Source organism: Pavona decussata, unplaced genomic scaffold, assembly GCF_977016875.1.
Source record: "Pavona decussata unplaced genomic scaffold, jaPavDecu1.1 SCAFFOLD_85, whole genome shotgun sequence".
NCBI lineage: Eukaryota > Metazoa > Cnidaria > Anthozoa > Scleractinia > Agariciidae > Pavona > Pavona decussata.
In genome coordinates this window covers 1,335,255-1,362,494 of record NW_028145503.1, presented here as the reverse complement: position 1 = coordinate 1,362,494, position 27,240 = coordinate 1,335,255, and the positions used below count along the sequence as shown (strand labels likewise).

General features: G+C 39.9%; 4 protein-coding genes and 1 long non-coding RNA gene across 16 annotated transcripts in view; 3 read left to right on the top strand and 2 right to left on the bottom strand.

Moving 5' to 3' along the window:
- The window catches only part of LOC146475177 (uncharacterized), a 275,844-nt gene that overhangs the window by 49,264 nt on the left and 199,340 nt on the right, over window positions 1-27,240 (top strand). For 3 of the 7 annotated variants that reach the window (XM_085116121.1, XM_085116131.1, XM_085116123.1), the window contains exons 1-2: window positions 817-915; window positions 2,567-2,649. The exons of 3 other annotated variants lie outside the window; for them this stretch is intronic. The gene's annotated coding sequence lies outside the window, so the exon portion shown is untranslated. Of the gene's footprint in view, window positions 1-533; window positions 639-816; window positions 916-2,566; window positions 2,650-27,240 lie in introns of those variants that run through there. One more of the 7 variants, XM_085116116.1, reaches the window with a different exon arrangement.
- LOC146475179 (uncharacterized) overlaps window positions 1-27,240 on the top strand; it is a 453,604-nt gene that overhangs the window by 298,061 nt on the left and 128,303 nt on the right. The gene's annotated exons all lie outside the window — the stretch shown is intronic.
- The window catches only part of LOC146475184 (uncharacterized), a 186,470-nt gene that overhangs the window by 79,214 nt on the left and 80,016 nt on the right, over window positions 1-27,240 (bottom strand). The gene's annotated exons all lie outside the window — the stretch shown is intronic.
- LOC146475187 (uncharacterized) lies at window positions 14,358-19,603 on the top strand. Its single transcript, XM_085116152.1, has 2 exons — window positions 14,358-16,718; window positions 17,099-19,603. The coding sequence occupies exons 1-2, from the start codon at window positions 16,323-16,325 to the stop codon at window positions 19,487-19,489; spliced, it is 2,787 nt and encodes a 928-aa protein (XP_084972278.1). The 5' UTR covers window positions 14,358-16,322; the 3' UTR covers window positions 19,490-19,603.
- LOC146475186 (uncharacterized) lies at window positions 19,715-21,596 on the bottom strand. Its single transcript, XM_085116168.1, has one exon. The coding sequence runs from the start codon at window positions 21,572-21,574 to the stop codon at window positions 19,886-19,888; it is 1,689 nt and encodes a 562-aa protein (XP_084972294.1). The 5' UTR covers window positions 21,575-21,596; the 3' UTR covers window positions 19,715-19,885.

The window sequence follows — 27,240 nt, the reverse complement described above, 5'->3', positions numbered from 1 at the left end:
TATTTTCAGTTGAAACGGCGAGGTTTTGAGTAACTGGTATAACAATAAGGGTGGCTCGAGGATATGAATTTAATTTTCTCGCGTTAAAAACAATATTTTGCTAACTAGCTGCTGTCTTTTGTAGTATTAATTTTACCGCTTGAAAATAATATTCATATCTTCGCGCCGCCGTCTAAAATCCTCTATATCCTGGTCTCCCTTCTGTCTGCTTTGGATCCTTATCCGAATCACTTCCAATCCTAAGCACCCCCTCCCCCTCCCCCTCCCCTTCTTCCGAATGCTTAGAGATTATGAAGTTACTAGTTAATTGTATTATGTTTCGCTCGAAAGAATTACTTATTAAGCAGAATAGACAGATAAATTACTGTAAAGCTTGAGGTCTCTATAAGACATATTAAAACACGACTGTTTAGTCAGCCGAGGAAGCGCGCAATACACACGCGAATAAATCGGGACCACCAGCGCGCGCGCCACGCACTGTGCGTGACCTTGTGTCCAGTCCTCTGGCAACTTCGGATAATATGCTTAGTCTACGGCGTTCGCATTTACACTTTTTGCCGGCTTTGTTTAATCCGTTGTCTATGGTATTCTGCGCTTTTGGTTGCTGGTTAAATTGGAAGCGACCCTTTGATCAAGTGGTAAGTAATAAGATGAAAGTTAACGTTCTCAAAATATAGTGAAGTCAAGCTTGATTATACGAAGTTCCGTTGTCTGTAAAGAATGTAAACTGTGTTTGTTTTGCATGCGTTATTTTTAATAAGACTGTCTTATTTCGGCAGTTTCAGTTTCATTGTATTACAAAGAAAGATCTAGAAACCACTTCTGTATTCATACTCTTTCGCTTTCACGAATTCGCTGTTTATGGAATTATTCCTTTTGATTGCCTTATTTTTAGTTGAAACGGCGAGGTTTTGAGTAACTGGAAAAGCAATAAGGGGAAAATTAATGTTGAGAGAACAGTGAAAGTCGTGATATACAGGATTCACAGTCAATAATATGTCGATGGCGTTTATTGGACGTGTATAGATTTGACACTTACTCCACTGTTTCCTTTTTCTTGTACTATCGCCTTACGATTCTTGTAAAGTCTCTGCTCTAAGAAAGTTTAAGATGGCTGCTTGTCTTATGGAAACCATCTTCTGACACATTATTTAGTATCTCTTGAGATCGCTCGTCGTTATTAAAAGTTTTATTTTGGTAACAGTCGTATATCCCAGGGTATCGCGGTGCATCGCTTCTTCGCGTGACATTATTCGAATATAACTTCTTCCGTATTTGTTTTCGCTTTCAGAGCGAAACTACCGATCTTGGTTTTCTGGATTTTTCCTTTAATCCTGTATAAATGAGTGATCAGTATTAAGATGAAGTCAAAGTTATAAATACAGTTGTGTAATGGTGGTTGTTGTTTTGGAAGGCAAAATAACTATAGACTTTGTAGTGCATTACATTCTTAGGGACCGATCGTTTATTACGTCCTAGGGGGGGCGGTGGTTTTCTAAAAAATCGAGTGTTTGAAAATTTTACCCCCCCAAAATTTTTTTAAACAAAAGTTCTACCCCCCACTACAATGACAGTTTGAAAATTTTATCCCCCCCCCCCCCCCAATGGTTGGCCTTGTGGTTGAATTGTTGAGAAGTTCCTGGGCACAACGCTTGGTTACATGCGAGTCGCTAGCTCTCTGAATCTGAACTGGCAAGAGAAACAATCAGGAGTTAGGCGAAATTCAAGTAAGGAAATGTACCTTAGAATATCTCTTGAATGTCTTGATAATGACGATGCTTTGTTATTGCTGGAGTCTATTCTTCACTCGTCAAAAGAAGGTACACAGAAGGTCAAAGCAGCTCGGGGTTTGAGAGCAGTACAGGAGCATTCGATGTATGGATGTGGATATATAGATTTTGAAGAAGCCTACCATCTCTATTCGTCTTTTAGTCAGTTTTTTTGCCCAGATAAACAAGCCTTCAGAGATAAACTGCTTGATGAAATACACGGTTTGCATGTCCATGTCATTACTCAACCTATTACGTGCAAGATCTTTGTCGCTCTGAAGAATAGTATCGATATGGAGAAGTTTCTAGTCGATTTTACCAACTCTATGATTGATGAGAATGATTGCTAAATACATTTAGTTGGTACCTTTTGTATGTCTTAAAATTTTACCCCCCTCACTTTTCGTACAAGGTAAAAAATTACCCCCCCAAAAAGAGCTCATTTAAAAAAATTACCCCCCCCCCTCAAAAACCCTAACCCCCCCCCCCCCCCCCCCCCCCCTAGGACGTAATAAACGATCGGTCCCTTAGCAAGCGTTTTTGGGAAGCGGTAATTTGAAAGGACATGTACTTTCTTAATGAAATGACGGCATCATTTTATCGACTTTACATGGGCTTTGTTATGAGTGATATAGATATAAATAATGAAGCGATTTGTGCCTTTAGACAGCCGTTCAGAAGTCACCTAATGGAAATTCATCTGGGATATTTTAATTTAACAATACATTTATACATGTTTAATCAAGTAAGGGGGATAGTTTAAACAAAAAAAGATTATTTTTATTTCGTCTGTGAAGTTTTCAGGCTGAAGAATCTTTCTTCTTACAAAAACAAGCACAGTTTACCAAACTCTTAGAAGGATTCCGTCACAACCGGAACGGTCAGTAATAAATTATTGAAAACTCCAGGCAGTTCGGCCGTATTTACGTTTGAGTGGATGATCATCGCATAAACTTGATGACTATAACCTTAACTTATTTTTTACAACAGAAACAGATAGCAGTTTTGACTTAATTTTTGCTGGATTAATAAATGTTTCAATAAATGAAACTTCATGTAATGAATAATGTGTACATCGCGTGACAATTCCACGAATATTACGACTTCCGCATTCTGTTTCGCTTTTCTTTTGTTGTCGGTTCCATGTATTTCTTATTGAAGTTCCTGTCTAAAAGAGTTTTTCAGCAAGTTTTAAGCCGTATTTAGTTAACGATTTACGAAGCATGTTTCAACTGACTCCCAATGAGCAGTTTCCTCTACAAATCACAAAAGTCGAATTTTCACTGTTTATTGGCGATTAAAGGAAAACACTGGATTCACTAGCAATCTGTAATGTAAAAGAAGTCCTTTTTCTGTCCCTGACAATTGTACAGGATCGTCGCCTTGTCTACCTGAGAATTTACGGCAATTGAAACCAATTTTTTTATTGGTCCATTTTAAATAACAATTTATCGCTGACAAAAACCTATTCACTTCAAATAAAGCTCAAGTGATCATGTCTCAACCCTTTGCCTTACATCTAATTTCTCTGTACAATGTCGCTGCTTCATTAAACATTTAAGTCAGGAGAAGAAAGGAAATAATGACAAAGTTGAAATGACTTGATTTTTAGACAAAATCTCCCAACTAGTAGCATAAGAAATATATGGAGGACTGTGAGGAGAGTACACGTGTTGATGTTGGAGCTGTAAGAGTTAATGATAAAAGATAACGATATCCTTTTCCATCTACTTTTGTTACGCATTCCATTGTAAACAAAAATATCTGGCAAGAAGGCAAGGTACTTACAGCATGTTAGAAAGAAACCGTTCATCGCTAAATTTTCTAACCGAAAAAAAAAAAAAAAACTAACACTTGCAGTCGTTGATACTCACAGGGAAACAGGCGTGGAGTGGATCATGGTTTCTGTTACTTGACTGTTTCTCCTGTGCGATGGTGATACGTTCCTTCCATAGCATATTGTCAGACAGTTTTCTGCCAACAATCTAGTTTAATGGCCTTAGCTCCCACAAGTCTCCTGTAGCTCAGTGGTAGGGCATCCGAGCTAGTAATCGGAAGGTCTTAGGTTTAACTCCTGATAGGAGCACTCGGATTTCCTTTTTCACAACAGATGTGGTAACTGATTAATTTGAAATTCGTTTAATCTAAAATACAGGAAGTAGAGCTCTTTCTCTTTCCAGCAGAACAGTGAAGTGCTGCCTTAAGAGCAATTTTAATGGGTATGAATCAGAACACACTGGTAGTGTACCTTCATTTTTGTTTGTAAATTTTCTGCCTTCCGTAATTGTTCTTTTTGTATAAAGATACCAAGAACTGCCCTGTTAGTGGAAAACCGAAACTAAAAGAACAGTCGAACCTGTATTAAGTGGTACCGTAACCAGCGGTCATCCTTTATTAAACGGTCAGTGGTCAAAATTCCGAACTTTACTTCCCTTAATTGCTGTTATTCTGAGGGCCTCTACTAAGTGTTGAACTCTATTAAGACTCAACCAGCTGTTTCTATTGTCTTTACTTCTATTAAAGGACCATATAACAACAAATAGCATGCCTGGTGTTGTACTCTGTGTTTATTTTCACAAATCATTAAATCACTGCATATCAATTTTTGAACTTTGAGGTAAAACTTCTACTAAACATTGCACGTCTCAGCATTGCCGAATTAAAACAACCAAATATCAAGACAGGAACTTTCTTTTCCGTTGAGCAAAGTCAAATGCTAACAAATTACATCACTATATAAAAAAATAATGAAACCTTTTCAAACAAATGCCGATATCTAATTAGTTTTCTTCTTGGACTAATCGCTTTGACTCTAAGGGCGTTATCTATGTCTATTGTTACCGACCTACAGTAATGACTGAAGAATTCTGGTATTATTAGTCTGTTTTTAACTTGTGAATGCGCGCATACGCAATGAACGAGTTGTCGTAATGGGGTGAAATGTCACTCACTCGGTCGCTCGATGTGTCATAAACTTAATATTACAGTCGAACCTCCACTAATGGCCACCTCTCCACAACGGCCACCTCTCTACAACGGCCACTTTTTTTTGTCCCGGCGGACAGTCCATACATTACCTCTTGTTTAAACCTCTCTACCACGGCCACCTCTCTACAACGGCAACGGCCACTAAAGTGCGTCCCCAACTGCCAAAATAACCTCTCGACAACGGCCAATACAGCTCTTTTTGGTAAAAACGTTTTTTTATAAGTTGATGCAGTAATCGACATTTGTCTTCGAAACATTACGTTTCTGTATCCATTTTAATGATATACGTATTTTGATTGTGTTCTACTTATATGCTGCAGTAAGCATAAATTGTCTACAATAATACAGCGAATGTTGCGAACCTTGCTCGTTTCGTCTTGTTAACATTTTGATTCGAAACATTATTTACGTTTTATTGTGTATTTTATCTATATATATTATTTAAGATTGGATTGCCATTATAGGCTACAGTAAGCATGAACTTGGCACAATAAACATGTTGTACTTCCCGAAAAAAAAAAGGTGTCATATTACACCCCTACCTCCCCATAACGGCCACCTCTCCACAACGGCCACTTTCTTCTGTCCCCAAGGTGGCCGTTGTGGAGAGGTTCAACTGCAATTCAATCTGAATTTAATCAAGATCATAAATTATTCATTAGTCTACGTACAGTGCATGTTTTTAGCGTAAGCCGCAATTATGGGGCAAAAACCAAGGACGTAAAATCAACGCAACCAATAAGTTATTCTTAAAAGAAAACAGCTAGTAGGTGTGTTGTCTGCTAATTCCTTCCATTGACATAAACTTTGGGTCGACTTTCCTTTCAAGACGGATCACCCGGCTTACGTTCGACTTCGATTAACCTCCCTCGCAGACGCTCTTTTGGCTCGTCTAGTCAAAGGAAGAAACGAATATTATAATATTTTGGTTTACATGTAAATGAGGCACCCACGAAAGTACTTGTCTCCCAGAAAAACCCCTTTGTGTTAACTATTGACGACTCTTTGTCTTCAAAATATCTGTTCGTCGAGAATAACATGCTGTTCCTGCAAATTTTAGTTGTTCCTTGGAAGACTCTTTACCTATTGCTAAGACTGGAACTAAGTCAAAACTGATCGCGGATTAATTTCGTTTAATAAGGTTCAGTATTAAATAATTTTGAGGTTGAGAAAAACTTGTCCCACAGACTTCCGCATTTGATCTGATATAATTTCTTTTTATCTTACGTTTTCGTGGAATATTTAACAATTATTCCACGAGCGCGCGTTGGATATGAGATGATAGATAGCCAACGAGGCGCGTAGCGCCGAGTTGGCTATAATCATCTCATATCCAACAAGCGCAAGTGGAATAATTGTTTTATTAAAAACAACCGAGAAATATTGCTAGATCTTACTGATTTCGCTGTGCAAGAACGACCAGAAGGCAATTTAATGGTCGCCATTTCTCGGCCATGGTATAATTGCTCATATACCATGGCCGCTAAGCCAATCAAATCCCTCGAATTGCATTATACAATGATGCAGTTTTTAATAATAGCATGTTATTGCATTCCTAGAGGTTGAATATCCTCATATTAATTATGAAAATAAAGTATAACAAAATTTAATTCCTGTTTTTTGTAGTGAAGTTCGTGTCTGCTCCGCTAACAGCAGTCATTTTAAATAAATTAGGCTTGATCGCCTGTCGTAAGGAATGGGACCGAGTTGTAAGTCCTAGGGAATTTCCGACATGCGTTGAGTTTTCAACAGTTTCGAAATGGCCGCCCTTCTCAGAAACTGACGGGAAAGAAAGGAAATAAAGGGATAAATGTAACAAGTCTCTCAGGGACAGGCAATACTTGTACTTATGTTGTGGCCTCCCATGTTCTGTTTTCTAAACAACTCCTGACAAACTGTGAAATTATGTTCTGGAGGAGAGGATGAGTGAATGACCAGTCTGTGTCGGTGTTAATTTCAGATTTCGACTTTGGAAGCCAGCAAAACAAACAAAGAAACAAACAAACAAATGCCCTGGGCTAAGTGATTTATCCCAGCTTGTAGTGGTGCAATAGTTGACAATCTTTTAGTCTTACTAAGGTGACCTAGGGTGATCTTTGTAACGAGCTAGGGGTGTCCTACATGGTTTGGCATAGGGGACAACTTTCATCTTCCTGGTATAACAGATGTAGAAAACATGTGGCAGACATGTGGTACTAAGTTAAGTGATCTGCCTGGTAGAGTCATCTTCCTTACATGTAAGCAGGTCATAAGGAGTCCCCTTAATTATATGCGTGCTTGGGTCTAGGGATCGCAAATTGTAAACTTTTACAGATGGTCTTAAATTTCTTTGGCTTTGTTATAGCAGGACAAGGAGCCATAGTGACTCGTCTTGTCATTATCAACCTAGTTGTCTGAGTGTACATTACCCATGCTTATTATATATATATTTTCCTTGTACTATTGTTAGAGGTGTTCGTACTATAAATTGGCACAGAGTTAAACAAGATTTGTATTTATTTTCAGTCTAGATTTATTTTGGTAAACAGTCTTTGGGTCCCACAGTAAGCATTTGTAGAGAGAGTGTACTCTCATTGCCGAATTATTTAAGGATTAAAAGAGCAAGGACGACTGAGTAAGGAAGACAAATTTTGAATTCTGATAATGAGAGTGAGTTACACCAAGAAACATCAACTGTGATGAAAGTATTTTGAATGAAATAATCCTTTGTGATATTGGAAGTAATGAACACAGAATGACTTACAGTTGTTTCTTATCTTAGGGAGAACTTAGACTGAGTTACGTTTCCCATTTTCCCGTCATTCATGGCAGGGAGTGCAGAGGAAGCCAAAAATGACAATGACGTCACACCACCTGATTCTAAAGAAGGAAATCTTGGTTTTGACAATGACACTTTAAGAGGTGAGAAAAACAAAACGTTTGCCATGTTACTAGAAAGTGAAAAGATTTTTTAAGTCATTGTTGACTCGAGGAAAATGATTTTTTTATAGATCTAAAGATGCAAAATTATTTATATGGAGCTGATGAGCTAAGTTCAAAATAGAGTAACTGACAGCAGCAGTAAAACGTCTTCAGCCCAGTAGAATATGAAAAATAAACGTGCCTTGTGTTCGTTTTATATCTTCAGGTCCAGTAAATTCATTTATTTTCACTTATTTTTAGTTATTTAACATTGTGGACGTTTTGTCCTGAACTTCCGTTATAGCGTGTCAGTTTGTCAGCGTAATTTAGTCACTGCAGTGTGAATCGTTCTACAAGCGTAGAATTAATTGTACGCTTTTGAACTGAAGACTAAAAAGTAATTAAAGCTTGAATTAAGGCCCACTCATGACGAAACTCTTCGTGTTCTGTATGTTTCAGACCAGGGATAGGAGAGCGACCAAAACATGCGAGCGCACGCGAAAAACTCCCGATGCCGCGAGAATACACGAAAGCGCATGCGCCCTGCGGGTCTCCTCGCAAGAGGCGATTTTTTCGATTAACGATTATCCCTAAGAGAATTGAGGTATTTAGTTATAGGTGGAATTGGGTTTATTACGGAGAGTTTTGATAATGTTACACCGTATATGAAACCAGTCAGTGATATAATGCCTCACTCAAGCAGAAGAGCTTGGCAAACTTAGTATTTTCTAAAAGTTGGCAAGTAATTAGTTTTTGGGAACAAGCGTTAAAAGTATCAAGATTTTACAAAGAATGTATGGCTGGGTAGCCATACACTCTTTCCTTTTGTAAAAACTAAAATCTCTCAGAATATCCAACATGTAACACTAATATTTACACTGATTACCAAGAGTGGCGTGCTATTTGTTAATTTATGTAGGTGTCTATTTGTGTCGGTAGCTTGTTGTTTGATAACCAGATATATATGCTCCGGGGGCAAAATGTAGACCATGACTTTAGCAAAGTTTATCCTTTACAAACCAAGTTGTCTTCACCAACTGGATCGTTTTGTTTTAATTAGCGATAGTGGAGGTTTACAAGGAAGATGGTAATGAGAGCTACCGTAAACGAGACTATTACAATGCCGTGAACTTCTACACTGAAGGAATAAACGTGAAATGCAAAGATGACGAACTGAATGCCAAACTGTACAGCAACCGAGCAACAGCAAACTTCTATCAGGGTAAGTGGTTTTCGTCGCAATTTTTCCTGTTAAAAATCCCACATGAATACAAAAACAAAACCGCCATCTTCTTCAGTTTTAACTTTTCCTATCATCACAGTACTCGTTCCAAGTCCCAGCTCGGTAGAACGCCTCGAGTTAGTCTTTACTTGTGTTGTCGGTTTTGAAGCTACAGTTATCCGAGGGCACCAAAGAAAGAAAGAAATGGTCGCTAACGTTGTTTAAACCACACTCGTTTATGAATCTTCTATTTATTGTTTTAAGGAAAATACCAAGAGACAATAGATGATGCAAAAGCTGCCATTGACTTGCAACCAACTTACATTAAAGCCATCGCAAGAGGTGAGAAGTATTATCTGGTCAGATAAATGCAGTTGACCAGTCCTTTGCGCATAGATCTTTACAGCTCAAAAAACTTAGTTTACACAGGTTCGGATTCGTGAGTTTATCGAGGTACTGCAGTCTACAGAGAAGACTTGCATCGTTAAGTTTCACTCTTCATGTTGTGAGGATGGGGAATCTCTTCAACCCTCTTCTCGTAAGCGGGATAGAAAACGCTCCAAAGACTCACTGACGAAATCCCTTTTATGCACTCTGCGACATTTGTCACTGCAAGTTTGAAGCCCTGGCTGCAGATCATAACACTAAGAGACAGCAGATGAGGCATTGAACCCACTCTGTTAAGAACAGGGGAAGAGCCAGTGTCAAGGAAAAGGGGCAACGATCAAAAACCCAACCTCAGCACTCACTTGATCCACCAGACGATGGAATGCAGTCGTTGATCCGGAAAGCCTCTGAATCACGGATAGGTTAAGTCAGTGATAGCGTTGAAAAGCCAAACCAACGAAAAGCTTTCTAATAAAAGCACAATTAACTGCCGCAATGTTATAAAAGTAGAGACTCCCATTCCCTAATCCCCTAAATAACATAGATAAAATTTGTCAGTAGCTGTTAAGGAAACCTCCCAATGCAACAATCCCCTCAACAAGTTGTGACTTGAGACGTACTTTAACGGTTTTTTCTGCACGAAAACACCTCTTCTCGCAATGGATGAAACAGAAGTCGGAAAGGGCGTTAGCTCTCGATCCCAGGCTATGAGCCTCCCAGTAATGCGCCGATCAATTGGAAACCTACTTTGATTACGTGACCAATTAGATTGCGAGACAAACCAAATATAACATGTACAGTTAACGCTTGGAAGTTTAATTTTTGGAAAAATTTTCATATTTCGTAGGGGCAAGTGCTTGTGAAAAGCTGGGTCGACGTAAAGAAGCCATCAAATGGTGTGACAGGGGATTGGCAGTATCCTTTAATTCCTCGCAGTAAATACCACCGAAATTGCAACTGAAGATAGTCTAGGCAACTTTAAAAGATACTGTAGGCAACTCAGTGAACGATAATTATACCTGAAAAATGAATTCAAGATCTTTTCTTATTACAATAATGGCTTGGTCGCCTTGTTACTCGAGCCGTAAGGCGGCACGAGTTAAGTTTTGGTAGCGTTATCAAATTCTCTTTTATTTTTTTGGTCGCGATGGGCCGAGAGTTAAGTTAGCGGTCTCTTTTTTTGTACTCGGGCGGCGCGAGTTAAGTTTTCGGTCACGTTATCAAATTAATTCTTTTAATTTGGGGGGGGGGGGGGGGGTTGCGATGGTCCGGAACCCATTTTTAGACACGGTATTCCCCTTCGGGCATCCCACGTAATTATAACTCGGCACCTCAAGGCCGGACTACAAAGAACGCGACCGACAACGTAACTCATGACACGAAGTCTTATGCGTTAATCGATAGATAGAGAGATATAGTGAAGCAATAAGTAACCACTAGATAAAATTGCAATATTTGCAGTACGAGTAAAGTACAGGGGAAAACATTTGTTAAGTAGAATACCTTGTGCTTCATACCGGGATGCTTTAATTCCCGGGATTTAATCCTTACGTTTTCACCTTTGATTCGGAGACAGAAACCATTTGTACATTGATTATGTTTCAATACGAACCGAGAGTCATATAAATATCTGTATGACCCCGAGCATTGATGACGCTAACAGCAATTTCCGATATGATCATTGTGTGCATGTGAAGGCCACATTCAATTAAAATTGTCTACGCTTTCTACCAAATCTTGTGGTGATCACTGGCATTGTATTCAAACGCAAACTTTTGCAAGCGTTTTCCGTCATTATTGTTCAAGTCCGGATATTTACAGGTTTGGACAGAAATGATTTAAAGTCGTCATCAAGAATTTCCGAGATACTTCTCTCTTGAATGCTAAAGTCTTAATATTTTTAGTCATTTGACCCGGGGTCACATGAACAGACGCAAAGAAACTTAATCTGTTTATGTGTCTATTTTTATAGTGTCTTTTGTGCATGACAAATGTCGTTTTTCCCTGTAATTCATTCTGACTGCAAGAAATGCAATTCTATCTGGTGGTTACTTATTGCCTCACTATATCTCTGTATCTATCGATTTGGGGGAATTAACGATGCTGGAGTTTATCACTGCCAAAAGATTGTAAGCTTACGCACCACGCAGTCACATATGGCCCGAGTATAAGCTGAAAACAGCTTCTTGCTCTATTTGGTTTGTTGAGCGATTTTTCTTAACTTTGCAGTAAAAACAGATCAACAAGCAAAACAAAGCTTTACTGGATTTGAAGAAGTCTATCAATAAACCACAGGTATTTAAGTTAGGAAAGTTTGAATAAAGAGGAATTAATTCGTAGAGTTTGACTATAAAAAAAGGATTACAGAAGCTCAAATTTTTCATACCAGTTTTCAGGCCAGGGTCTTTAAATATCCATATAAATATCCATACCTGTTTTCATATGTGAATCATTAAGAATGGTGTTCTGGCGAGAGCTGTCAGCTCCGGTTTTCGTCTCTCCATAAAATCCAATTTTCAAAATAGCAATTCGATCAGGAAACAGATTAATTTTCGTACCCAAATTTCCCACGGTCAGAAGGAAGGGACAAATTTCCAAACCTGCAGTGAGGTCTGGGTAAGAAAGTAGAAACAGAGAGAAGGGCCACTCAAATAATCAATATTTCTATTCTATCATTCATTCATTCATTCGTTCCTTCCTTCCTTCCTTCCTTCCTTCCTTCCTTCCTTCCTTCCTTCCTTCCTTCCTTCCTTCCTTCCTTCATTCATTCATTCATTCATTCGGTCGGTAGGTCGGTCGTTCCTTCCTTCCTTCCTTCCTTCCTTCCTTCCTTCCTTCCTTCCTTCCTTCCTTCCTTCATTCATTCATTCATTCGGTCGGTAGGTCGGTCGTTCCTTCCTTCCTTCCTTCCTTCCTTCCTTCCTTCCTTCCTTCCTTCCTTCCTTCCTTCCTTCCTTCCTTCCTTCCTTCCTTCCTTCCTTCCTTCCTTCCTTCCTTCCTTTCTTCCTTTATTTATTCATTCCTTTGTTCCTTCTTACCTTCGATTTTATTTTAAAGACATTATTTTAAACGCCTTCCTCGTTCCCATAAACTTTAAACCAAAGGATAAACCCATACCCTCTTCATTCTATGATCCAGTATTAGACCAAAGCCACCCTTTATGTGCTTCAACTTTACAGGAAAAGATCGTCGGTAGCTTCCCTGGGGATGTAAAGGGATTCCCTAGAGGTGCTGGGTTCCCCGGTGCAGGAGGAGCAGGAGTGTTCCCTGCTGAATCAGGTACTGGAAGTAAGTGACAACTAAATTTATATTTTATCCGTGTTTTCGTTACTTTTTCAGTTTTGTTAATGCTATGATAAGATTAGCCCAAGTGTTGCATCAAACATGTTACATTCGTTTGGCCATCTCGCTCAACACTGTGCAACATCGTCCAACAATGTTGGATGATGTTGCCATCAATGATTGATGAATTATTAGCATTTAACGACCGAGTGATTTTCTAAATAGGTGTCGTAATTTTCTGACAGCCATTGTTATGCGGTGGTGTGCTTCAAACAACTGCTCACTAAGCAAAGACGCGCCATATCTAATGGATAGTCCATATTTTAAGCATTCGTGCCGGCCACATGTTTCCCACTAAAAAGTCAGTTTTGGAATGTAAAGGGATAGTTCCTTAACTTCGTAAAAAATCATCTTTTTGGCTACAATTGTATATGCAGCATTCCTCTTAAAACTCCTGTTGTTCATAACGATAAGTAGGACTTTAGAAAGCCAGAAAACCTAGTTTTGTCAGTGCGCTGCTGTCATATTATGGCTTTTTTTTTTGTTGCTTTCTCTCTTATTTTTGGCTATACAAAGTGCCTTCACATTCAAATTCGCAGCTTTTGTGTTCATGAATAAGAGTAGTACAGCTTATCCAGCATTCTGTCAATGTTACGGTATGTAGATTGCGTTACATAGTTGTGATTCCATTTGCGTTGTCAGTGGCTTTGTACCGTGAATATAATACTTAGGTTTTTTGTATCAGCTGGTCAGTTGAACTACCGTTAGGTATTGATTAAAGACTCAAACAGTCAACAGCAGTCTTTCACGCGGCCATATTGGGATAGTGAGACAATAGCATTGATCGTTTCCCAAACTTCCCGGTTCCTTTGACGTGTGCTTAAAGACCATAAGAAGAGATGTAAAACTCCGTTTAGATTGTCTTACATCAACAGTTAGTTTAAACTTAAGCAACTTATCATTTATATGACATTTTTAATCTCCGGAATATCCGTCTTTTCCGTGTGTTGTGAAAAGTTGTTTGACTAAAAAAAAATTGTGTTAAAGTTTGACTGCTGGTATAACTCAAGGTTAACTTGAGTTTCATTTTTCCGGGAAATCCGGAAAATCCGTCTTTTCCGTGTGTGATGACAAGTTGATTGACTCAAATAAATTGTTTAAAGGTAGATGACTGCTGGTGAAACTTAGTATAAACCAAGTTTCGAATTCATATCTCCGGGAAATCCGGAAAATCCACCTTTTCCATCTGGTAATAAAATGGTTGTTTGACTCACAAAATGTTGTTAAAGTAAAGCTTGAACTCTGGTAGAACGTGAGTTCAATTTAACCTTCATGCCTCCGGAATGTCCGTAAAATCCGTGTATTTGAAATGAAAAACAGAAATTTACTAAGACTTGACTGCTGGTGAAATTCATGAAGTGCACAACTTTTTTTATGAGTACGGAAAAAGTGGATTTCACGGATTTCCCGGAGACATGAATGTTTAATGATTAAACTTGCAGTGATGACTGACTGCTGACTGAAACAACCTTTTTTATATGATGACGGATAATACGGATTTTCCGGATTTCCCGGAGATATGAATATTTAATATTATTCAATGTTAATTCAATATAATACTTCTCTTTTTTACTGTAAGTATATATATAATATATAATATATAATATATATATTATATACTATATTATATTATATACTTACAGTAAAAAAGAGAAGTATTATATTGATATAACATTGAATAATATTAAATATTCATATCTCCGGGAAATCCGGAAAATCCGTATTATCCGTCATCATATAAAAAAGGTTGTGTCAGTCAGCAGTCAGTCATCACTGCAAGTTTAATCATTAAACATTCATGTCTCCGGGAAATCCGTGAAATCCACTTTTTCCGTACTCATAAAAAAAGTTGTGCACTTCATGAATTTCACCAGCAGTCAAGTCTTAGTAAATTTCTGTTTTTCATTTCAAATACACGGATTTTACGGACATTCTGGAGACATGAAGGTTAAGTTGAACTCACGTTCTACCAGAGTTCGAGCTTTACTTTAACAACATTTTGTGAGTCAAACAATTATTTTATTACCAGATGGAAAAGGTGGATTTTCCGGATTTCTCGGAGATATGAATTCGAAACTTGGTTTATCTTAAGTTTCACCAGCAGTCATCTACCTTTAAGCAATTTATTGAAGTTAATCAACTTGCCATCACACGCGGAAAAGACGGATTTTCCGGATTTCCCGGAAATATGAAACTCAAGTTAATCTTGAGTTATATACATTTTATGAGTCAAAAATCTATTTTATTACCAGATGGAAAAGGTGGATTTTCCGTATTTCCCCGGTTTTTCCGGAGATATGAAGCATCGGTTGAACTTACTTTCCACCACAGTTCAAGTTTTAATAAAATTTGTTGGAGTCAAACAACCTTTTCAAAACACACGGAAATGGCGGATTTTACGGATTTCCCGGAGATATGACGCTCAGGTTGGACTTATGTCCCACCAGAGCTCAAGCTTTAATACCATTTATTTCAGTGAAAAAACTTTTCACCACACAAGGAAAAGGCAGATTTTACGGATTTTGTGGCGATGTACATGAATCTTATGTTTCTCATTCACGGCACAAATAGTGTTAATCATATGTCGAGGGATATTGTGGAAAGGTTAATCCTTCAGGAAACATCGATAAAGTTTGTACATCACAGAAATTTGTTTTTGGATTTGTTCGATTTGATGCCGTGTTCATTGCCAGACAAGCAGACAACTTATTAACGTAAATATCTTCTGTCGACCACGCATGCATCTATCACGGAATTACTTTGATTAAGATTGCAAGCATCTTTCAGTCTCAAAAGGCAAAAGGCAGCCGCGAAAAACACAGAACAAAGGGTTTTTGTAAACAAGTTTGACGATGACAATCATTTCTGGTCTTCATTATTACGTTCGGTCCTAAATACTGACACCAAATGCAGCATATCTGCCGGTCGTTCCTTTGAATTATTGTTAGGAAACAGCGTCATTACCTGGATTGTATGAGAGTTTTGATTGCATTGTTTGGGCATCTGAATAAATTTCATTTAGAGAGCAAATCTATTTTGAACAAGTGTTAAGTCGCTAAAGGCAATCAGGAGAAATGAATGGTCGTATCGTTTTTGTATTTCACTGACAAGGTCGGTTATTTGCTTCGATTTCTCTTGGGGAACACCATCGTCGTGCAGGAATAGCAGTCCTCTTAATTACATTGTTTGTGTTGAACTTGGCCTCTAGATTAAATCAGATCGTCCCGAGGTGTTATTGTACTGCTCTAGTAACAGTGACTCAAGCTTTAAAGAAACGTGCAAATAAAGAAACGCCCTTCTTCACGCTCATTTGATAGTTACATCATCCCCGACAAGTCTTCGTTAACAAATTTGATCTGAAAACACAACAAACAGATAATGAATAAATTTTTTACAGTTCTTCATTAGCACATCGGATACACAACCAACAATAGGCTGAACTTTCCAATTTATTCGAAGACTTTTCACAGCGTCGATCCACTATAAAAACATCGCAACCATGCTACAACATTTGTGACACGAAAAAAAGAAATGCAGCGGACAAGACAACCTTGCCGACAACTAAACAGCGAAGGCATAAAAAGCACTGCACTTTGCTACCTGACGCCAGTTGTCAGTGGGAGATGCAGCATTATAAGCGCTAAATGTAGTTGTAAAATGAAAGACAAGGCCTTGTCCAGAGCGTGGACATCCATTTGCAGAAAACGCGACTCATGCGACCGTGCTATTTCAGGTTAGTATTTGTTGCAATGCACTGGTTTCAGATGGAATTGCTGCGAATATTTTCAATACTAACATTTGACGCATTTTATCTTTGCTATATTTCAGGTATCCAGAACGTAGCATTTTTCTTCAGCGCCATTTCAAGCCAAGAGAAAAGAAGTGGTTGCATTAACGAGGAAACAGACAATGAGAGTAGTTCAGGCGATGATATACCAAGTTCCATATCGCAACAGTGGCTCGAAGGGAACTTGACGAGTATAAACAAGTCACTCTGCCCCGCAATTTCATACTGGGTCGCGTTGACAACGATAAACGGTGCTCCCGCTAGCCCAATTTCAGTACATAAGGCTCTGTTGAATTGCGGACTGGATGTTACAGCAACTCAGGTAATGAAATTATTTTCTTTCTAATAATAATAACTTTAGGACGAGGCATATGTTTTCTGTCCCGAATGTGAAAACAAAGAGGTTTAGAGACACTTTCATAATGCACTTTGCAATTAGACAACAACTGGAAATTGATACTTGTGTAGTTAGGATTTTTATAGTTTGAAATTTTAAACATGCTGTATGTAACACAAGTAATTCAGCTTATAGCTGCAAGTTGTGGTTTTATAATAAACGATTTATCTAGATAAGCTAAGGCCGCAATGAGCCGTGAAAAGCATTCAAAAATAGAGGGTTAAAAAGAATTACGACCAAAGTGGTCAGTGACAAAACAAATCAAAGGAGTGTTTGGTAAATTGCCTCAATTTTATATCTTTCAGGTGCAGTTCCAAGAGGGAAGGGAGTCCCCAGCCACAGCTGAACTTTATAAAGTGCTGAAAGATCATAAAAATCCTTTCATGCAAGACCTTGTGAGATCATCCTACAAACACTGCTACGAAGGCGAAGCTAGGAAGGTGGTCGGTGATGATGGCTTATGCACCCAGGAGTTGGACGATTGTGGCACTGAAAATGTGGTGCGAGTGACCCTGGTTAATCAGAAATTCCACGCGTCCTTACTGAGAGCAGTGGAACGTCTGACCACGGCTAAGCTACAATTGGACAAATTCGGCTTCGAGTCCAGTACGACAACGTCTCAAGCGTCCACCAGCCAGCTGGCCACGGCGAACGATGAGGACAAGATGCTGTCAAATAAACTCGCGATCCTCGTTAACGATATAGCGATCGCCATGGGAAAACTGAGCTATGGCACCTACAGAGGAAAGATTTACAAGAAAGATGCTAGTTCCATGTTCACTTTTTCCTACAAGTGCGAGGCGAGGGCTTTCGTGAACGCCTTGGCCACCAATGAACAGTTTAAGTCGAGGATGCTTCCGCAAATGAAGAAAATCATCGAGCTGTTGTCAGATCCTTACTGTGAACTGTTTCGCCCACTAACTGTGGATTACGATCTCATTGAAGTCAAAAACGGCGCTTGCTGGTCATTGAAGACAAGGAGTTTCGTGGAGGATGCCATCGCGGAACACCAGATTGGTAAGGTAACACCCAGAGCGTTTTGCCCGTACGAGCCAAACCAAGTGCCAGACGCAAAATACTTTCGCCAGATTTTGGAAAACAGCCTCAGTCAAGACGACGTGTGCAGATTCTGTGAAGAATATCTCAAACTTCTCAATTACAACAAGAAAAAGCACAAGGACAAGGTGCTCTGCCTGGTCGGAGACGCCAACAGCGGTAAGACGAGTCTGTTTTTTCCAATCCTCAGCATCGTACATCACGGGAACGTAGCAACGGTAACCAAGCAGCGTGCCTTCAACAAATCAATGATTACGCCGTTTACCGAAGTCATATTCCTGGACGAGGCCACGGAATCAACCCTTGATATTGATGACTGGAAGACCTTAACACAGGGTGGTTATTCCGCGCATGACGTGAAGTACCAGAGGGCGAAATCATTCATCAATCGGTGTCCCATGTTGATAACGAGTCAAAGAAGGCTAAACTTCGGACCGGCCGATCAACCGGCAATGGATAGGCGGCTGAGCACGTACCAGTTTAAGAGTTTAGCGAACCCCACAAAACGTGCGTCTTCGTGGTTGAAAAAGCACCCAATGGAATGCTTGATCTGGGCGACAGAAAAAGCCCAAGAGGCACGTCATCGAGAGTCCGAAGAGGAAGATGAATCCGAGACCGACGAGGAGCGTGCATTATACGAAGACGGCACCTTGCAGCAGAGCGAGAAAGAAGCACTTCAGGCACTGTCATTGGATGAGGCGCCGATAGAAGAAAGCGCGCCAGCTGCTGCAGAGGGCGAAGACTTTGAAGTGTCAGCCGGTCAGTCAGATGCCAGCCCGGGAGACGACATTGTGTACGCCCTGGAAGAGAGGATCAGACGATTGCAGCCGGAGAGCCTTCGTCACAGGCAGGCGACTCACATGCTTCAGGCAGAGAGGACCAAGCGGGTCAGAGCGGAGGAGTTCAGAAAGGAGCAGCACAAACGGCTTAAATCCCAGCTCAAAGATAGAGGCGTGTCGACCCAGCACCTGGAACTCGTCCCCTCAGACCCGGAGCAACCGTGGCCTAGCCAGGTCGCGAGCGACCTCGAGCGTCACGAGCGGAGGCAGATGGAAGCCAGAGAGCAGTCGCGTCGGGAAGCTGCTAGGAAGGCATTCGAGGGCGCCTGGCTCCTAGCGACAGAAAGAGAGCTCAAGGAATGCTGCGATGAATACCGGGCAAGCGACGACCCTTCCATTCGCGCCAACCTGAAGGCGTTCATGCGAGTGCTTTCCGACAAACTTAAGGACCACCATCTGGTGTTGGGCACCTACGGTACCGCTGAGGCCTTGGACGAGCGGAAACGGGTATGTACGGCTCTTGGCCTTTTGAGCAAAGAAAAGCAGCACCTCGTCACGAGTGTGTCAGAGAGGCTGCCAGTCATGACCGAGGCACCCCAGCAACCTTCCGATGAAGTTGAGTGTGGACAAGAAGGTCCAGCTGGCCATGCTGAAGAGGTGGTGGAAGACGACGGCGAAGAGGAACAAAACCTGTTCATCACTCCAGCACCCAGCCGGGAGATGAGTCATACGGCGTTCGAAAGGACGCGCAAGGAAGCAACCAGTAGTAGAAAGAGGGCCCGGTCGCAAAGAACGCGGTCCAAGAGAGCGAAAACGCAAAGTGACAATGCGATCACTAGGTATTTTTCAAGCCAGCAATAGCAAGCTTATGAGTGACATTCATTTTCTTCATTTCGATTTTGGGCATATGTTGACTGCGAATGATTCTAGTCGGTTAATTGACCGTGAATAAAATGGCAGCAGTAACGTATGAAAGGTTTGGTCTGTATTTAACTTTTCCTAGGGGCGACGCGCCTAAACTTAACACTTTGCCAAATGCCGCGACGCGTTTGTTTTGCATATCTGCTACAGTGGAACCTCGATTTAACGATTTGCAAAGGGCCTAGGAAAATCGGTTGGTTCTATCGAGGGTTTGTTTGAAGTGAAGTGAAGACTTTGTGATAAGGAGGTTCGTTAAATCGATGTTCCACTGTAGCAGATATGCAAAACAAACGCGTCGCGGCATTTGGCAAAGTGTTAAGTTTAGGCGCGTCGCCCCTAGGAAAAGTTTTTAAGTCCAGCCCTTTTCTTCAGCGAGTCCGCAGTTCTTCCCTCTTGAAACTTGAACTCAGGGTCCCTCAGAATAGCAGTCCACTGTCCAAATCCGTGCTTAGTTATCCCTTCCTTTAGAAAATAGTCCTCTTGTGTTGTGAATTTCAAAACATGACGCTGAGAGCGCAAGATTCGTTTAGGCAGGGCGTCATTTTGCACTGGCTCAACAGAAGGCCCGGCGTTGGAAGTTGAATCGCCGAGTCTTGCGTTGACGTCCTCGTCCACTTCTGACCCCTTAGCGCCTTGAAGTTTCTGTAGGCACTCGTGGCCCTTTAAAGCAACTTCTCGGGATCGTCGTTTTTGATAGTGAACTTTAGCAACGGCAGAGCTGTGTTTTTGGTCTTCGGACAAAATCCTCTGCTCTTCGCTAGTGAGCTGATTGAGGCTTTGCGTTTCAACAATTTGGCGATAACGCGTGGGATGGATGTACTTTCCAATTGCATCAAACACCAGTTTGCTCATGATCTCGCCCAATTTACCGTGTTGGCCTCCATTTCTGTTGACGAGAACGAAATCACACTTGGGTTTAAGCAAAGGTCTAACGTACGAGATGTAGCCATTGAGCACTTGCATGTTTGCATCGGAAAGAATCAAAGAGTCAAATCCATACTTTCCGGCAGTCTTGAAAGTTTTCTGATCAATGAATCCACCCTTTTCCTTTGCTGTATCAATCATGTCCACCGTCAAATATTGATAAGTCATAGGACGTGACCCCTTCACTTTGATGAACAGATACATGGCTACGAATTTCGTGGCAAATGTCAAGTCCGAGGGGTTAACTTGAGCTGGACTCGATTTGCAGATCTTCACGGTATTTTCGTAGCGCGGCAGATGGAATTTCACGACCTCCAGCAACTCCTCCATTGTTGCCCAGTGGCCTCTTGCTTCCAGTGTTTCGATGTCTAAATCTTGTGTCCACTGCAATCGCATCATCTTTGCAACTGTCTTTCTCGCTCTTTTGAGGTACAACTCTGTTGCAGAGAACTTTTGAAAGACTGCCTCTGATGCACCGTGAAGTTTTCTGAAGTCGATCATTTCGGAAATAGCGTCTATGTAGCCTAAACGCCCACCATGGCCGAGCTTGCATTCGTCTTGTAAGTAGTCGATAAACTTGAACAACAAATTTGGAGAACATAAACTAAAGTCCACCACGTCAAAAGTCAACTCTTCCTCGTCTTCACAGCAAAATCTTAGAAACTTAAAGCATCTTGTAACTATTTGTTGCGCTGCGCGATCCTTCTTGTAACCGCCACCACTTCCAGTCAACCATTTCGTGAACAACTCGGCAATGTCACACGATAATGAAAACGAAGGAAGTAACTTTACGGCATGCTTTGCGCTCTCGGTTGTTTGATCTTGAATTGGTTTCACCATCGGAACATTTCGCGAATCTGTGATTTCTTTCGAACTGGGCTTTTCATCAAAATAAAAGAACCAACTGTGCTTGTTATAAACATGTTTTCTGCACCCTCTTTGACTCTGAAATCCATCATGGTCGCACTCTTGTATTGGGCAGTGATACAAGCTGTCGGTTTCATCTTTTTCCAAGTGAAGCCGTTTCGGTTTGGGCGACGCTCCATCGATATCCGACCAATCGACCTTATACTTCTTGTTCATTTTGCCTTTTAAGCGCATCTAGTCAACACGATCTCGTTTAAATCTGAACCATAACCGAGGAGGCGATGACGAGCAAAGGAACTGCATATATGTTTGTATTTGCCAAAGCATGCCCATACTTGCCCGCCCTCATTACTATTGTGCAAAATTCATGACAGTGACATGCCACCAAACTCGCCCAAGCAGGTCTGAGCGCGCCTTATCGTTTGCCTCATTCCCAAAGGCCACCTTAATTTGGGAACAAAATGGGAATGCGTAGAAACATGGTCCAAAATCTGTTCTCAAACGACCAATTTGGGAACAATATGTTCTATTCACAGAGAGGAACTCGGAACAAAACAGTCCTAAATGACCAATTTGGGAACAACGTGTTCCATCAACAAAAAGGAACTCGGAACAAAACAGTCCTAAATGACCAATTTGGGAACAATGTGTTTCATCAACAGATAGGAACTCGAAACAAAACAGTCCTTATTTATCAATTTGGGAACAACGTGTTCCATCAACAAAAAGGAACTCGGAACAAAACAGTCCTAAATGACCAATTTGGGAACAATGTGTTTCATCAACAGATAGGAACTCGAAACAAAACAGTCCTTATTTATCAATTTGGGAACAATGTGTTCCATCAACAGATAGGAACTCGGAACAAAACAGTCCTTATTTATCAATTTCGGAACAATGTGTTCCATGCACAGATAGGAACTCGGAACAGAACAGTCCTAATTTATCAATTTGAGAACAATATGTTCCATTTACAGTTGGGAACTCGGAACAAAACAGTCCTTATTTATCAATTTCGGAACAGTGTGTTCCATCAACAGATAGGAACTCGGAACAAAACAGTCCTTATTTATCAATTTCGGAACAGTGTGTTTCATCAACAGATAGGAACTCGGAACAAAACAGTCCTTATTTATCAATTTGGGAACAACGTGTTCCATCAACAAAAAGGAACTCGGAACAAAACAGTCCTAAATGACCAATTTGGGAACAATGTGTTTCATCAACAGATAGGAACTCGGAACAAAACAGTCCTTATTTATCAATTTGGGAACGAAGTGTTCCATTTACAGATAGGAACTCGGAACAAAACAGTCCTAAATGACCAATTTGGGAACAATGTGTTCCATCAATAGAAAGGAACTCGGAACAAAACAGTCCTAAATGACCAATTTGGGAACAATGTGTTCAATCAATAGAAAGGAACTCGGAACAAAACAGTCCTAAATGACCAATTTGGGAACAATGTGTTCAATTTACAGTTAGGAACTCGGAACAAAAAAGTGCTAAATGACCAGTTTGGGAACAATGTGTTCCATTTACAGATAGGAACTCGGAACAAAACAGTCCTTATTTATCAATTTGAGAACAATATGTTCCATTTACAATTGGGAACTCGGAACGAAATATTCCTCTTTTACACTAGAGTGAACATTTTGTTCCTACGTTGTAAAACATCTGGTCCTCTTATAGTCAATAGGAACACAAAAACGAGGAACAGTCCATACTAGAGGAACGTTCCTTTTGGAATATAGGAACAGCCAACGAAACTTAAAATCAGCGAATAAAAGAGTCAAAGACTACAGAAAAACTCCAAAAAGCGTAAGTCAAGCGCTTCGGCGAAATGAAAACAATCTTTAAAATTTGGTGAAGTCTCATTCAATCGAAGGCAGCAAAACGCGCCAGGATCAAATTTTGGGAAATGTAGAAGATTTTCCTTTAGAAAATAAATTTATTTAATAAACCATATATTTTTGTTGTTTTGTACTTCCAACATGGTCACCTCTAAAACGCTCTACAGCGTCTAAGGTGGTTTAGCAAAAAATTGGACCTATCAAATATTAAGAAGTAACGAAATATATATATTTTTTTTTGTGAAAAGAAGAAAGAAGCCTGAGCACTGAGAACACTCGTTTTTGTATAAAACCGAAATAGCAGGAAAACGTTTTAGTTCCCAAGCAGTCAAACGTGACAGAATCATCTGAAGACATCTTAGAAAGTGGGGAAAAAATAACAAGTTACCGCTAAGTAGAAAATAATCTTTTCGAACTCGTAGTAGCTTTCTAGAGATTTTAGGAGAAAACACAAATTTGGTCTCTATTCATTCATAAAATGTTAAACGATCGCACAATGGTGGATTAAATGTCTACTTCGCGCTCGAACGTAATCTTTTGTAGATTTTGTGTCCTGGCGTGGCCACTCGAATGAAGCTCTTTCTTTTAAGTTCGTGCTATAGGAGATAGTTTTGCTTTAACAGTGCACGTGGAGGTTTTGAGCAGCTCAATGCACTCCCCTTACTAGCTTATTTTCTAGACCTTATGCATGCATCATTTTCTTATAGAACATAGGAAATTATCTTCTCTTTGCTAAACACACAGACATAGCTTTATAGTATGGTTTGCAGCCCTTCTCTGTTGTGTGCACCACACCAAATGTTTGACTCCTTTTAAAGTTTCTTTTTGAACAATTTTACTTTGTGGTCTAAGTTGAAGGCTAATTCTACAGCTAGGAGAAAAACCACTTCATAATTTGCACTTTGATGGTCGTTGATGCTTCAAAGCAGCGAGGCCTTTAGGTACTTGCCCCTGCTGATGGAAATTTTATATCTTCAAAATGCTCTTGCTGTTCACAGACAAGAACCCTTCTTCTCGACCCCCGACGATCTTTTGCCATTCTTACTCCCCCCACCTCCCTCGAAATCATTCGACTGGAACTTGTATTTTCTCCAATACCACGCTGTTGCTGTCATACCACTAAGCAATGTCTGGGTGACTTTTATGACCAACCATATTTAAAAACGGATCTGTAAGCTGATAAATCTATCGGGAGGTCTGGCTAAAAAACATCTCTTTGCATGAGACCTTCATTCTGAAATAAAACCACAAGACCTTTAGCATCCCATTGAACGTCGCACTTGCTTATCATAGCTGAGTCAGTCATATGCTTTAAAAAAACACTTTTTTAGCGGAGCTCGCACGCTCGCCGTAGGCGCGCGCGGCGGAGCCTCATAGCTAAGAGATTTTGGTAAACCCATCAGTGCGAGAAATTTTGGTTTGGTTATGACATCACTTCCGTCCGACCGACCGTACATCGTACGTACGTACACTATTTTGTGTTTCGTCTTCCTGATCTTGTAGTACTTTTTTAGTGCTATCGAGTTCTTCTTTTGTCTTCTCGAGTTCCTTCCTCAGCATTGTATTCATCTGGCATGTCGTTTGGTGGTCCTTCTTTAGTTGTCTTAGTTCATTATCATTGAAGTCCACCGCTCTTTTCAAGTCGGCGAGTTCCTTTCTGAAGTTTTTGTTTTCCTCAACGATAGTAGCCATAGTAGCTTGAATGTTAACAAGCATACTTTTAATTTCTTGTAGGCTCGGTTCTTCTTCTTTGCTGCACGCGGTATCACTTTTATTGTCGGAGTCGTCTGCCATGTTGGATTTCTTGGCGACGCTAGTATTTTCTTCCACGGATCCTCTGTCGCCTCTTTTGTGTTTCATCAGACTTAAATCCACAATAAAAAGCTTTCTATATCGATTTAGAGGCGACCCGCTTTATCATATACTTGTATTTCGAGGCGGAGACGGCCAAAGCTGCTCAGCTTACAAAAACGTGGCCGCTTCTGGCGAGGCCGCGCATGCTTTTAGAGGCGGCACTTCATAAACAGCGGCCGAATCTTGAAGAGAAATTATTTTACTCTAATCCGGCGCGATGAAATGAAATTAAGATGCGATGGATTTTTCCTCTTGAAGTGAAACTTAACGTTGTAAACGAACGAAAAAATCAGCAATCGAATAAAAGGACTGGTTATTCTCCAAAAGGCGAGTATATTCATGTGATTTTGTTTACAAAACTTTGCTGTTTTTGCAAGATATTTTTTTTCTTGTAGTGTTGACACTGCAACTTGTTTAACCTCAGAGCAGCCTTTTGAGCTCATTTCTCGGTCCATGTTCGTTATTTCTCTTGGAGTTTTATTCCCTAATCTCATCCCATTTTGCTTCATTTAAAAAAAATTTGATTCTGAGCTAAAATAGTCAGTCAAACAAACGTCTCCCAACATTGTATCGTTGGCATAAACTACTGACAAGTTTTTCTCGCATATATTTCTAATTTTAGCATTTATTTCTGACAATCTTCACAGAGAACAAACAAAAATACTTAAAACAGTAGGATATAACCGCAAAGATTAAGATGTGTAAGTAATTTTCACTGAAAGTCTTTTAAAAGAACGTTAAAAGCGAATGTAATATTAAAGTGTGATTTCATTTTCATCAAAACAAAGTTTACGCAAAACATTCATTCGCTTGTTTTTTGTGAATTTTTCAAAGATCGTTGTTTAGTTGATTTCTGTACTTATTGCTATGAATTATCGCAGTGCTTTTTTCATTTATTACTCAAAGATATATTTGAAGTGTGTTTTTTGGTTAGTGTATCCATTTTCTCTGAGGCTTATAGCGTACGGCCGTCTTGATAAGCAAAATTTACTAGACAGTGACAGTGCCGGTAGCGCGCGTTGGCTGTTCATAAACCGTTTTGCCTCGATCATCTTAAAAACTAAAAACATTAATAAATACAGAAAATATCATTTTGAGTCATTTAAATTCCGCTTTTATAACACAGAGGGCAAAATGTTTCTAAAGCTATCAAGGAACTTCGTAAAACAGTCAGTAAAACACTCATCGAAGCCGCAACCAAACCAACAAATTATTTAATTTTTTCGTAGCGTACAAAACAAAGAAAACCGACGAGAACAGTTCCCATTATACGCATGTAATTAAGAGAGATTACAAGTTTAATTCAGAAGCAACCAAACAACGATAAATCAAATGTTAGGCATCAATTAATTGTTCACCTGCGCTGTGAAGCTTCCTACCGCTTGGAAATCACACGAACATAGATCGATAAAAATAGCAAACGATGGATCCAAAGAAGGAACTTGCGGAGTAATTTCTTTCTGCTCCTTCCTCCCATTAAAAGAACAGTTTCATGCTCGGTTATCGTTCGTTGAAAGCACTTGGACGCCATGACTGATTTCAGTTTCTCAACCAAACAAAATAAAATCAATCCGATTCAAGTCTTTAACTTTTGACACAAATAATCTTTTGCTGTTTCTTGTGAGAGACACCAAAATTAACCTTTAGGAATTTCCTTCCTAGCTGCAGCACTTGATTTCCATGTATTTTTGGTACAAAGAACCCGGCTTAAAGAGTCGAACTTCGAAAGAACCTCAAAGAACTTGTTTTTTTGGACACAAAATACAGAAACCAACAAAATGTAAAACTGTCGTGCTCAGCCAATCAGGAGCGAGTATTTTCGTCGCTCGATCAATCAGCATTCAGTAATTTTGCCCTCTGTTTTACATTGTTGTTGTTGATGAGCAGTTAGCTGCATATGCATTAAAAATGTACTATATAACTGCAGAATTGATGAGGAACTCATAAGGTTATTACGTTCATACAATAAGCAGAGTTCTATTGTGGAGCTCCGCTTTTAGGCTTGGCTAAATATATATATTAGTGACTATTACTACTGTACTGATATCAGTTTGTTGCTGTTAGCCCCATTTCTTTACGTTGTTTCTCTTACCTTACCTACCTCGTTGAGAATTACAATAAACTTTATCTAAAATAACGGACATCATTCGATGAAACTGTAATTTCTTAAAATGATTTCTTTTTAAAAAAAAA